Source organism: Syngnathus floridae, chromosome 8 (assembly GCF_059516105.1).
Source record: "Syngnathus floridae isolate MCC-2025c chromosome 8, RoL_Sflo_1.0, whole genome shotgun sequence".
NCBI classification, from domain to species: domain Eukaryota; kingdom Metazoa; phylum Chordata; class Actinopteri; order Syngnathiformes; family Syngnathidae; genus Syngnathus; species Syngnathus floridae.
This window is the reverse complement of record NC_142420.1, coordinates 8243831-8257650: the sequence shown is the minus strand read 5'-3', so window position 1 is coordinate 8257650 and position 13820 is coordinate 8243831. Positions and strand designations below refer to the sequence as shown.

At 42.5% G+C, this 13820-nt stretch overlaps 1 protein-coding gene across 2 annotated transcripts in view; it reads right to left on the bottom strand.

The window, feature by feature from the left end:
* The window catches only part of LOC148394354 (neuropilin-2-like), a 58904-nt gene extending 53476 nt beyond the window's left edge, over positions 1–5428 (bottom strand). The window contains exon 1 of one of the 2 annotated variants that reach the window (XM_088383149.1): positions 4760–5428. In XM_088383149.1, coding sequence (XP_088239275.1) covers positions 4760–4835 — 76 coding nt within the window. In that variant the 5' untranslated portion in view covers positions 4836–5428. The remainder of the gene's footprint in view (positions 1–4759) is intronic. The other variant, XM_088383148.1, reaches the window with a different exon arrangement.
* Positions 5429–13820: the final 8392 nt, after the last annotated feature.

Here is a 13820-nt window from a genome sequence, read left to right as displayed (position 1 = left end):
CCTCTACCAACTTTTATTCTCACACAAAAGCATTAGGGGCAAAAATAAATGTTGGTTTGCAGCAATAATATTCATGCCAATGTGGCCCGTCACTTATAAAGCAAGATTTAACCTGGTGATCCTGAAAGGGGGATCCTTCCATCTGTGGTCCCTTCTCAAGGTTTCTCATTTTCCCCTGGCAGGGGTTTTTTGAGTTTTGCCTTGCCCTTTTGGGAGCTTAAGATCAGGGGATGCTTTGAGAATAATTGTCAATTTTGGCTATGTGAAGCCCTTTGAGACTGTTTGTGATTTAGGGCTATACAAATAAACTTGACTTGACACGACTTGATACGGCTGTTAGCCTAGCCTGCTGCTAAGCTAACCGTTGTCCCCATAACACACACGGACATAAGGATTTGTGATGGTCCATATTTCATTTAGTTTTTTCCGAGATTGTCAAAATCTTTCAACACACCCGACACCAGAGTATCGTCGCTCAATATAATCTTTTAGAGACATCCAATCGGTGATCTTGTAGTTTGACTGTAAGGGGAAGAAACTGCTTCAATTAGGCTCGATTATCGATATGGGTGTACTCCTCTTAAGTCTGCCGATTGTTCCAGATTCTAAATGTGTGCTTTGGAGGTAGCAGATGACTGAAAGTGAACTGTTTACTGCACACGTGGCTCCACTCAACTATCTCTTCACTCTCTGCCCCTTCGCTCTTATTTCACCTGTGCCCTCCTCGCTTGCTCTCGAGGCTGCCGTTCTCTAGTTTCTTTTTGAAAGCATCTCGCTTTTACTTGCTCCCTCCGTTGCACTTTCTTTCTCTCGCTTTCCCTCGACTTGCCCTCTTTTTTTCACAGTTTTGGCATGTTTGACAGAATTTTTTGGCAGAATTCGCATTGTACTTTCAAGTTCTAGGAATCTTTAAATCATTTATCGTATCTGTCAGTGTGTGTTTAATAAATGAGACACAAAAACAATCACACACAATGGGGGAAAAATATTTGCAGTACTCTTCCAAGTAGGCTACTGGGATTTATGAGTTTGTTGCCAATGTGTCATCCTTGACTAGCATGCACTACTTCACTCACAGTTTAAGTAGATTTACTGAAAACAACAACTTTAATAAATAGAACTTAATTATATCTAGAGAATTTCAAGATAATGATTGACCATGTCAGTAAGTCGATTCTTTCTCGTGGGCTCAACAGCACCGAGCGGCCCCTTTGTGAGAAATAACGACATGGATGGTTTGTGTTATTGATGGCTGATTGTTGCACATACAGCATTTTGACCCGGACCGATGTAACATTTAATTAATACAAGCAGGTCCCGCAGGGAAACAGTGGGCCGGGATGTGTTCAACATGGGGTAAAAGCTGAGGAAAAGCAAGCTGTGCTACAGTGTTTTTGTTTTTTTTCAATGTGAGCTATAAATACATGTGGAGTGGATCATTGTATGAGCTGTTTATTAGTAGCTAAACTAACCAAAGTATGAGAAAGACTTCTGAGAGGGACGCAGTGTGACAACGGCGGTAATAAACATTTTGTTCATTGTATAAAAAGTCTGACTTCAATCTTTTTAATTTGATATAATTACATGTTGCCAGTGTACCTAATATTGTGACATCTCCACATAATGACTTTGAAAGCAGCCACGATTCAGAACGTGCAGAAGGAATAATTAGCGAGATTAATCAACTCACTTTGCCTGACTCTTGTTTATGTTTTTCCCAAATACTTTCAAGGCTTTTCATTCCATGCGTTGCAACTCTCTCAAGCCAGAAGAAGCTGGCATCAGAAGCTGTTGTTCCACCAGCATACCTGTAGGCACTTCACCCCTCAGAGAGCTCCCTACATTCACTCCGCATCACCTCCAGCGTGTTTCATCATCAAGCGTATTTGGGCAGAGACGCTATAGAGGCAGACAGCCAGTCTTGAGTGGCCAATTACGGCCGTTTATCTCGCTTCCAGGCGCAGCCGTGATCAAACGGAATGAAGAAACAGGATCAAACGGCAAAGCTAAGAAATCTTTCTTCCGTTTCGTTCACTTCTCTTGGCAGCTTGCGTCGGCCTCTTTCTGTCTCGGTTACTTCCTCACGCTGCACTTCCAGCCCTTCCCTCTCACTATAGATATGCACGTACACGCATCTCAACAATACCTTCTGCTACTCATCTCATCTCAGGAGACAGCCGAGCTAAGACATTTGTTAAAGTTTACTGCTGAGGAGGCTGCAACATGCATGTGAGTGAGTTTGTCCCAGCGGATGAGCTGGTAAAAATCTGGAGACTGAGGCAGATTCCAAGAAAAAAAAAAAAAAGTTGTTAAATTCCGACTCAGAAACACAAGCTACTATGAAACCTTTAAAGTCAAACAGCCCTGGGGGTCATTCATTCAGATGTGACCCAGAGGAAGAAAGTGGAAACTGCAGCCAGAAATGAGAAAGCTAATGCCAAGATATCCGCATGATACATGCGCTTGGCGGAACAAGTAAAGCGGACCAAAATAAATAAATAAATGAATGCACTCCCCAGAAACTGCCTCACACATCCATAAAAACAACCTCACTGCTGCTGCAATGATTATCAGAGGTGAATGACCAACTGACTAAAGGTAAACACCTAACATAACTTGTTAAATAAACTCCATAACAATGGTTCGTCATATTATCTGGTTGTGCCAGCGTTAAGCTACTTGGCCTATCATCTAAATTGGGCTACACATAAAATGACAAAAGGGACAGTTTTTTTTTTTTTACGATCTCTAAAAGCTTATTCTGAGCAATTATCCTGTGGTGTGGGGTGCGTAAAGTCATATTTTTCTCCCCAATCTGCTCGAGAAAATGGTCAGCACCAACAATTGTAAATGTTGGCCTGTTTAATCATTTACCAACGCAAATCCTTGTGTGTTTGGTTGACACCGAGGTCAGCCGAGCCACGGACTCCGTGATTGTGACAGGAAACGGAATAATAGCCAATTAGGAAGTGACCTGAAGCTTGCACCGATGCAGGACACCAACAGAAGAGTAACTGGCTGAGCTGAGTGTTTGTATAATGTGCCTTAGAAGTTATTCACCGAGAAGGCCAACAGTTGGCCACCATAATGTAATTAACAGAATAAAACAAAAGTTAGCTTATCTTTGATTTCTTCTTTTACTATGACTCTACCAGGAGCCTCGATGCTCTGTTGCACATTGCTGCCCCTCATGGGCCAGTCTTGGTACTACAGCAGAAATTTGGTTTAAGCGAGCCATGCAATATGCGCTGTGGGTTATGGAGGAATTAACGACTGAGTTTGCACAGTAAAGCTTACAGCTGCATGGCCATTACAAGGGCTCATTCTCGAGGGTTAGGAGAAGTCGAACTTCAGAGGGAATTTTAGACCAGCTACTGTATCCAAGCCAGTCAGATCCTATGGGAACCTTTTTGTCTCAGGTGGAAAAGCGCCTAAGGGATCAATAATGGGCACCTGAATAGGACCTTTGTCCACACAAATCCAACAATCACACGCTCTGCACGAGTAATAATGACAATTCAGAGTTCGAACAGATTCATATAAGTGGATTGCAATCTTAATCGAACCTTAAAACCTAAAGGAGAAAAGGCAATACACTTGATAGTTTTAACTTTCATTAATATGTTATTTATCAGTTTGGTGACTGTTGATAATAAAACAAATATTATTACAACTATTGCAGTAATTGTGCACGTTTGCGTTAGACATGATTAAAGAGAGAAAGCGAGCGAGCCTCTCTCCGTGCGTAAATGCGGTTTGGAACACTAATGCGCACGATATTTCATTTCTTTCGCATTCCCTGCCCACGCTTAATATAACGAGTGTCCACATTATCCGATGTGGACACTCGTTACCGGTGCTCCAGGGAAGAGGAGGAGAAAGTACTCCCGCTCTGAAGTGAGGCGAAGGCGGACAGAGCAGCTCGAAGAGGAGGCGATCGCTTCCTCCCATGCAGCAGCAGCAGGTCAAATAAACAATCAAGTAACCGCAAACCAACGCAACATAATTAAATTTCAATAATAAGCGACACTAATCATAGTTCTTAGAGGAATAATACAGGTTTGTTTGTTTTGGATTTTTCGTGACGAACCCTCCGGAGAGCAGATGGTGATGAAGAGTCACTGTGGACATTCAAGACTACAACAATCAATAGACATCCTATTAGCAAACAAACGCATCATTTCGAATGCTGATAAGATGGAATGAGATCTACAATAAGACTGAGATAAGAAAAACATTTAACTGAGATTGATTAAAACAATTTGAATTCTGTCTGGCATCCCAAATAGATCGAAAATGCTTTGTACTGACGCCTACATGTTCTTAAACTTCCTCTTTTCTGTTGACAGGATCTGTGTGGGACACTTAAACCAACAAGATCCAATCACAGGTAGCCCCCATTCTAAAATAGAAAAAAACAATGTAATCAGTCCTGCCCTGTCTTTTTAGTTACGAATTAACAAAGAAGCATTCGTTTGCGCGATCACATCACGTTTCCAACTTCCCAGCACACACACGCACACAACTTGGGTTAGTGGCAGGAAACTACGTCCAACCACAATAATCTTTTTTATCATTTAAATTAAAGAAAGTCAAAATTCCAAGCAAATAAACAATGTAGCCTATAGCTAGGGAAATATAATTTTGTTGTTTTGTGTAGCATTAATAAATAATATAAATACCCCCCCCCCCCCCCCAAAAAAAAACAAACAAAACAAAAAAACTAATTGGATATATTATATGCCAGTGTCAAGTTTACCTGCTTTCTCCGATGTGACGATCAGAGTTGGTAGAAGTGTGAGGGCACACACGCAGAACCATGTTGATGAATCCATCTTTTGGACTCAAACCAAACGGTGACAGACCCCAAGCTTTCCTCTCGTCTTCTATTCCACAGATCGGGTTGAATCGTCCAAAGAATCCACACACAAGTGCCGCTTAGTTGTGTCAGTGAGTGGCCGTGCGTCTTCTCTCTCGGGAGATGATCTGTTCAAAGTGTCCAAAATCCATTTTGGGGAGGGGAATAGCGTCAATTATAGTGCGCTTAGGGATCTCGTCATCAATTTAAGGCAAATGCAAAGTCACTACTGGATTGAGACGTATCCGTGTCCATTGCCAAGTTTATCAAAAGGTGCTCAAAGTAAGAAGATTAAACTCTCCTTGGTCATGCGCCTCGATCCGTTCCTTTATTTCAAAACACACCACACGTGCTTTAAATCAACATTATCATCTGTATTCCAAATTGGTGTCCAAGTCAGTCCAATTGACAGTCCGTTGTTTGGGTTTAAAAGGGGAGTTGTTGGAAAGAGGCGCGCGGTAGTGTCAACGCGTGCGTAAAAGCTGACGGCGAGAAAACCAACGCGGTGGAGGCTCTTCGCCGTCCTCCTCCGAACTGACAGCTAGCACGCTCTTCCTCTGAGCTCCCTCCTCCTCTTCTCTCTTTCTCCGCCTCTGCGCTCTCTCTCTCTTTCTCTCTCTCCCTCTCTGGTTGGGGAAGCGCGTACCTTCCCCTCCGAGCTGCGCCGGCTTAGTGACATCCAGCCGGAGCTCTCCCTCAGCCGGAGTCAGGGGTGCGTGCGCACGCGTGTATCGGATTACAGTGCGGGCACCTCGGACAGTCTCTAACCTCACAGACCCCCCTCATCAGATTAAAAAACATTTGAACCCCCCTCCTCCTGAACTGCCTTCCAGTTTATCTTCACAACTTGCTTACTTCATAACTTGCTTGGATTAATTACTTACGATACACATTTGTCTACAGTATACGAAGAACAAAGACTAAAAATGCAAAGTAAATTGGAATCACATTTTTTTTTTTTTTTTTGTCATTTGACGTGACCCTAATGGTCTCACGTCATCATTCACAATGTGACACGGCATACATAATAGAAGCCAGCTTGTATTTGGATCTCATGAGAATTTGGTAAGATTTAGTACAAAAAGCATTTGCGGTAATTAGCAGAAAATTGACCTACTTGCAAAAGTTTTATGCAATTGGTCATAAATTTTCCTGAAGTGGACCGCTTTAACTTTGAATGGAGGAGCCCTGATCCTCAACACTCCCAAACTCTCTCAGGATGAGTGTTCCAAGAGTTACAAAGACGCAGGAGATCAGGAAAAAACGGAAAAGCTTAAAGTAATTCTTGCCTTCCCGGGGCATAACTCCTCAACCCAATTTCTTCATCGTCAGTGCTGCTGGATATTAACATCATGAGACATTTATTTATAGCTCTTTCAAATTGACTTAGGATTCCTGGGAACCAAGAATCTTTAACTGTGCTAAAGGACGAATTTATTAGAAATTTTAAAAGTCACGGGTTGCCCCATCCCATGTGTGAAAGTTCCAGTTAGTAATAAAAGTTCTGGGTAATCAATCCAATATCAGGACCCAATTTTCAAGCAAAAAATGAAGTAGCCTATTAAGTTGTACACTTTGTTCAAATGTTTACACAGCGCACATATTTTGGGGTTCAGCTTGAGTAATGTTAGTCCGTCCAAAGTAATCAGGCTGAAACGTTAGCGGGCCCTCTGAGATTTCTCCGGATCTTCCCGATCACCACTCTGCCACCGCTTCCCTTCCTCCATCCATCTTTGAGGTTAATAATACATGGAGAATGTTGTGATCTCAGAGGGGCCGGCAGCTCCACGTCTGTCATGTTCTCCTCACTCGTGCGCATCTGCGTCTCACTCCAAATGTTTGTGTATGCGGCGCGGTTAAAAGAAGCGTGGCGGAGTGAAAAGTCGGAGGCTCGGAAGCTGTGTGTGAGTGTGTGTTGACACCTTGACGCTCCGAGGACTTTGCGGTGGTTTTATTTCGTCCGGGGCTGCTTCGCCACATGTGCTGGAGTACTTTGGTGAAAGGTCATCATTTGTGCGAGTATTGTGGTCGCTTCAAAGTCCAACAGGGACAATACGTGTTTGTTGTTGCAGGTGACGCGAAATTTACTTTGCTAGTCATTCCACGACGATTTTTTTCAGGAGTAAATAAAGCATGCAGGATTTGCTCACATACGTTATACAAACAGTTGCTGATCCATTATTATAGTGAGCGGGTTGAATGTTTACATTGACTGTTTTCCGTGCAGTTCTCTTCAAACACTCCACACCACAGGATAACACAGACAAGAGAATAGTGGATGACCGTGAGTGGACAGCTCCTATTTATCTGTAGCAACACAAGCAGTGTCGACGAAGAGTAATACAAACACGCACGCACACACACACACTCCCTGTGGCCTCATCAATAAGTTTTATTACTGAGGAGACCTTACGGGAAGCCACAGTAAAATGAGTTTGTCAACAGCAAGCACGGTCTGCGCCGGCGTCCTCATTTAATGCAGGAAGCAAGGGACACACACACACACGCACACACACACACACGCACGCACACAGGGAACGTCAGCTTTCAGCTGGCATTTCAGGAAGAACCTAAAATGCACTATAACTTATACATGTGAACTTAATTTGACCTTGTCTAAACTTTTGAATGTCCAACTTAATGTTTCAGTACTTTTAACATAACTTGCTGTCCTCTAACAGGAGACTGAACGGTGTGTTTGATCCATGAATGGACCGATACATTTCCTGGTTCACACCTTATAATTGTTTAACTTCAAACCAGACGTGCAGGCAAGTGGCGGCTAAGCTGAGAGTGTCATCAGCAAGAAGGTTGCGACAAAGACTGGAAGAGTCACAGAAAGCCACAGAAGTGGACATGCTATAAATTAAAAAAAGCAAAACAAGGCAGTTGGACGTGCATTTGAAAGTGAAGGTCAAATTACATTCACCTGAGGCTACAGTGCATTTCAGGTTCTTAACAAAACTTCACTCAAATGCCGAATACAGTGGTGAGTCATTCCATGACGTACCTTAATGAGAAAGTCAACCACCAAATTTAGTCTGTAATATGTACTATGCAGCCCAACTAGTTGAAACGCAGTGTTTGTGGAATAACTGAAAATTACGTCACAGTTGCCAGGTCTCACTTTATAACCATCACGCCAGTTCTCTGAAGCTAAGTCGTGATTGGTTGTGACCTGAGACCGCCAACTGTGATGTCATTTTCAGTCAGGACAGCAAGTGGCAAACTGGCCGCCCCCTGAAATGGACAAAAAAGGTGAATTTTGCTGCTTAACTCATATTCCACAAATGTAATATTAACCAGAGGGCTATATTTACACTGGTGGGGGCACATACAACATATCAGTGTAAAGAACATTTTTGGGTTGACTTCCTCTTTAAAACACTATCTGCCAAACGGTTGACAAGTTAAAGTAAAAAGTTGGGTCAGTTGTACCTCAAACCCTCAGTGCATACAGGCGTGCGTCAATAAAGATATGTAAAGATTTACACAGGCGGATTTCATCACACACATTCTCACTTAGCTGAATGTGTAAGCAAACAAGCAGAGACATAATGGATGCGTAAAAATAGGCACCTATGTGTTAAAGATAAAAAAAATGCACTGATTAAACTATAAATTCAAGAGCCCAGTATGTGTGTCATCCATTTTTCTTTCCACGGGTTTGTACATAGATGAAGGCGCCAAGTGTGCAATTGCCCAACTAGGTGTTGATAATCACAGTGCAGCCTGCGGAGCCAGCGGGGACTCCACTCGGCTATTAGCAAGGACACCAAGGTGAGAGAGACAAATATCTCACACAGGCCGACACAAAGATACCAACAGACTGTGTGCAAAAAAGGTCTTCCTAATAACTTATTGTGGGGTGTTCTGTCTTTTCAAGGTCCGATTTATGGGGCTCTCTACCACTCTTTTTCTGTCATTTTGCAACAACTTTTTCAAATCCCTCCTTCTCCGATCTCTTTTATGACCCTCTCATTCTTACCGAAACCGGCGGCACCCTCTCACTTCCCCACTGTGTGGCTGGAGATAAGGACGTGCTCTGTGGATGTTTGACTCAGCTGGAAGCACAGCGGCTGCAATCAGCGGCTTAGCGGTCCTCAGTGGGGGGACGGCAAAGATGTCAAAGTGAAATGTTAGCGTACTGGTGGAGGACGTATCACATTTGCGCTCAAATGTCTTTTTGAATGGCAAGCAATTTGAACAGCATGAAGACTTGAGTGTTACGGTGCCTGTGCCAAATGGAGTCTTGGGCGTGGCTTGCTTAGGCTGAGTCACTGCAAAACTTATCAGAATCTATCTGAAAAAGTATTTTTTATTGACATTGAATATTCTGATTGAATTCATGGGACACGCTGGTCAAGCGGTCTGCATGTCAATAAAAATCTTTATGAACATGGATTAATGGCAATATTAATCATATATGTTGATCGTTTATTGTCAATCAAAAAACATAAATTTGACAGATAAGCAAAATTTTGTTAACACTTAATAGAAGTGCAACAATAAATCGACAATCGTTTTCCAAATTACTCAATATTTCCATCTAAAGGTACGTATCTGATTCTACATTTTTTTCTATTTACACTCCCATGCCACATATCTCATCTATGCCCCTCGAGACCCAAAAAAAAAAAATCTAATTTCAGTCACTTGAGGCATACAGTGTAAATCCAACCAAAGACCAAGCTGGCTTGAAGAGCTACTGAATGTAAACAGCCACGGCAAACAAAGTTCTTGCTATTTCTATGCATGCTGCCCCACTGACACTAGAAAAGTTTGTGAACCAAACTATCGATGGACAGAAAACACACAAAGTTACACTTGCACTATTCTTGTTAAAGCATGTTTCGGACACAAATGTCCACAACTTGTCGCTGCTTATCCTGAGGTGAATCCCATCCATCTTGGTGTGCGCAGAGCACATTAGCTAAGACAAGAGATAAAAAGCCACTTAGCCCTGCTAGCCGGATATTGTACCACAGCAGTCAGTCCATTTTCCAGTGCTTGGCTTTGGCAAGACTCTTTGGTCAATTTCCCAATTTTGCAACCTTTAAGGCTTTCAAAAGAACAGTGGGACACAACGTTTACTGGACACACGACAATCGAACAACTCGAAACATCACATGTTGATTGGAAATGCTTTTGAAGCCACCTACTGTGCCACTTAAGATAAAAACTAAGAAGTAACCTTTACAGTAGAAGCGTTTATTGCTTAAGATTTGTGTGGTGTGGTGACTGCAGAGTGGGATGCAGCTCTGACCAACTGAAACACCAAAAGACTGTTAATTCATTCATTAATGTCACTACTGACTACCAAGATGGCTAACAAAAGTAAACACTAATAAGCAACTTGAATCCAGCGCTACTCAACACACAAACAAGGAGCATAATAAAATGAATGTTTGTTCCTCATGCGATCATGAACAGTAGCGTGGCTTTGGCGTGACAGCTGGGTTCGAGTGTCACCAGTCACTGTGTGACTTGATGCGACAGCTCTGAGCGAGAGAAGAGCCCATTTTAAATTCATCTGTTCCCTTTGCACCCACCCTGCTTGGCCTTCTGTTGCGCTCTTCCCCTCAGTCTTGTAACAGTCCACCAGGAAGTCAACGACCCATTCCATCTCTCCTTTTGACACAAGCGAGTTAATTTCAGGAATTGCGACTAACTGTACTTTTGTAAATTGGATACACACACACTGGTGGTTCTCACAGTTCATTATCTTCTTGAAATGGGAACAGTTGCATGTATTGTATAGGAACAAAAAAAAGTCAGATGTGTTTATGAGCACGTTGCTCAACTGTAACAGCTACGTAGACAGGCACGGGTCACTAGCCATTCGTATGAAGAACACAAAGAGACAAATAAGAGCCGTGTGACCGAAGTTGACCATTGAGAAAAAAAATACAGTTGGCGACTCATACCCGAGCACCTTTAACAGAAAACGTGACCCCGAGTCAGGTTTTGAGGCTCCACAGGCTTTTTTCGTGAACCATAAAAACATGGCGGGATTATCAAGGAACAGGATTGCCACAAAGACTGCATTTGTGGACACGAATACATCAAAATAGTTAAATTCATCCCAAAAGTGGAAAACACCCAAGACTGGCCAATCTGAGTAGCTAAAACCTCAAGATAATTTAGAGACTTCACTTAAGATAAACAGTCTGTTTACTGGTCCACAAGGGCCTCGGTAAGATAGAAATAATGTACATCATGTCTGTTTGTCCATCAGTATGCAGAGCTGAGGGGTGAGACCCAATCACAAGTGGTCACAAGAGGCTCTTGTGGAAATGCATTCTGAAACCTGAGGTGAACTCATGTACTTAAAGCTGCACTTGTGATTGGATAAGCCATGATGAGCGTGTGTGTGTGTGATCGTCTGGATGTGTGTATCCAAAGCAAAGAATGATGAGGAAGCGAAATGAGGGTTGACCGCACTGGGTAAACAATTTGATTTGGAGCTGCTTCTTCAATGAGATGGTTGACCGCATCCACCTCCATCCTCCCCAACACACAAACACACACGCACACACACACACACACACACACAGTCTAGTGGATGCTAATTGATTGAGAAGCATTGTCATATGGACAATGTCTAAAAGGGGGGGAGAGGGGGACTACAGCTGTTTCATTTCCCAGACCTACTAAGTGTTTTAACACACATACACACACACAAAGACACACATGCACACACACACTAACACAATCAAAGAGTTGCTCGATGGCACGCAGACGTGCTGTCATCCAATCGTGACTGAGCACATCAATGTACATATGATGAGGACTGTTACTGACTGCATAAAATGAACGCACACATGCACGCACAGGATGGGAAAGGGCACACTTGGTGTCAGGTCACCGTTTGGACATGACTGATTATGTTTCATCATTCATCTATCAGAATGAAATCTAGGTCAAAGAAACAAAGATCATCTAATATGTGTGACAGGCTTCAGACACAACAACAAAGAAATGAACATCAACGTTATTGCTCTGTTTGGAATTGTATTAACTCCAAGATTAATGAAGACAAGTAATGGCTTTGGGCTGAATAACATCATTGTCGATGACAGTCTGGCCAAATTATTCCCTCCCTGACATTTACTACAGGGCAAAAAAAAAAAGACTGATAATACACCCGCTTTGATTCAAAAGAAAAGAGCTTTGAAAGAAGAATAAACAAGCGAAAATGTTGTAAATATCCAACGCCTGTTTGTTTATATTCGGCAGTAGTTACCCCGCACGGTTTGAGTGACACAATTATGCTTATATGCTTAGTTTATAATCCAACTGGAGGCTTATCATTGAGGTCATAGTTTTCCAAAAGCTGTTCACTAATATTTTAAAAATCCCTTTAAGACAAAAGATCCCCCATTAGGAAGAGTACTAAAGGCTTTACATTAACCACCATGCACCGTGACTAAAAAAATAACCAGCAAAATGTGACAGCTGATTAGCATCCTCAAAGGAGAACCATCTGTAGTCCTCATTAGTTTACATTGTCCAATAATTAATGAAGTGTTTAGTACCAGCAAAGCAGTTAACAAAGGGGCTCAACAAGACTGCACTAACTCAACTTGATTTTTTCTCTCCCATCTGACTTCCTTGGCTTTCCTCTTTACAACTCCAGATAGCCTTAAAACAGGGCGGACAATGAAAAACAAAAGCTTTAATGTATCCCCTTCCAATCACACACACACATGCAATTCACTTCTTTTAGAGGCTTTCTCTCACTTCAGTGCTTTATGACGCTGTAAAAAAAAAAAAAAAAAAAAAGGAGACAATGCACAAACGGTCGTTGAGGAACGGCCTCTGCAGTGAGTGTTGAGTAGTCACAGTCGGTCATGAAGTCAGTCAATAAGCTAGCGTCATGGTCACAGAAGCCTCTTTGACTCGGAGATTGCACCACAACCATAAAAAGTCAGCTGAAAGCAGAGCGCGGCTTGGCTTGTTTACAAACGACTTAACACCGCAGAGGCGACACCGCCAGTGTGAACATAAAAAAATATAGAAATACATTCATATTGTTATGTTATGTAACATGAGTCACTTCTTATTTTCTCTTCTATACAAACTGAACGTTTTCGTGAAGGTGGTTAGCATTTCTGCTCCCAAATGTGGGCTCTCCCATGTTGACCCCCCCACCCTACGACTATTGTCCCATTCCATCAAGACTAATGGCTTGTGACGCATAAGTATGTGCACACACACACACGATAGCCGCAAGGGAAAAAGTGGCCTTATCTATCGGTCTCTACAATCTGTGTGACCCCTATTACACTTTTATTTGGCTGCACACTATCCCAGATGCAGCCATAGGATCAACGCAAGTCAAATAAATAGAAACTCTCCCCACCCGTGATGCCATTTGCCTGAGTCATATTTGAGGAAAGCAAAACATCCGGACAACTTCTTCACCACCTGCTCCAAATTGGGATCTCCATTTACCCCCCCCCCCTTGTGTGGGGTCTGTAAAAACTGCATTCACTTGTGAAGCCATAGGATACAAAATAATTTTATGATATTAATATTTTTGTCAGCACTGAATTAGTGTTACTATTGTTGGATGGCTGGATGGCTGGATGGCTGGATGGATGGATGGATGGATGGATGGATGGATGGATGGATGGATGGATGGATGGATGGATGGATGGATGGATGGATGGATGGATGGATGGATGGATGGATGGATGGATGGATGGATGGATGGATGGATGGATGGATGGAAGGACGGACGGACGGACGGACTGAAAGCTAGATGGGCCATAGTCAGACAGATCAGTACTGTAGACGGATGGATCGATAGAAAAAAAAAAGACAGACAAACAGGAGAGGAAGGAGACATTCACAGGTGACTGGGGAAAAAAAGTGCATGTGTCTTTAAAAGCCCTGCAAGGATAATTTCACCAATCATCAGTCATTTCAGTATCAAAAGGGTGCAAAGAAAGGCTTT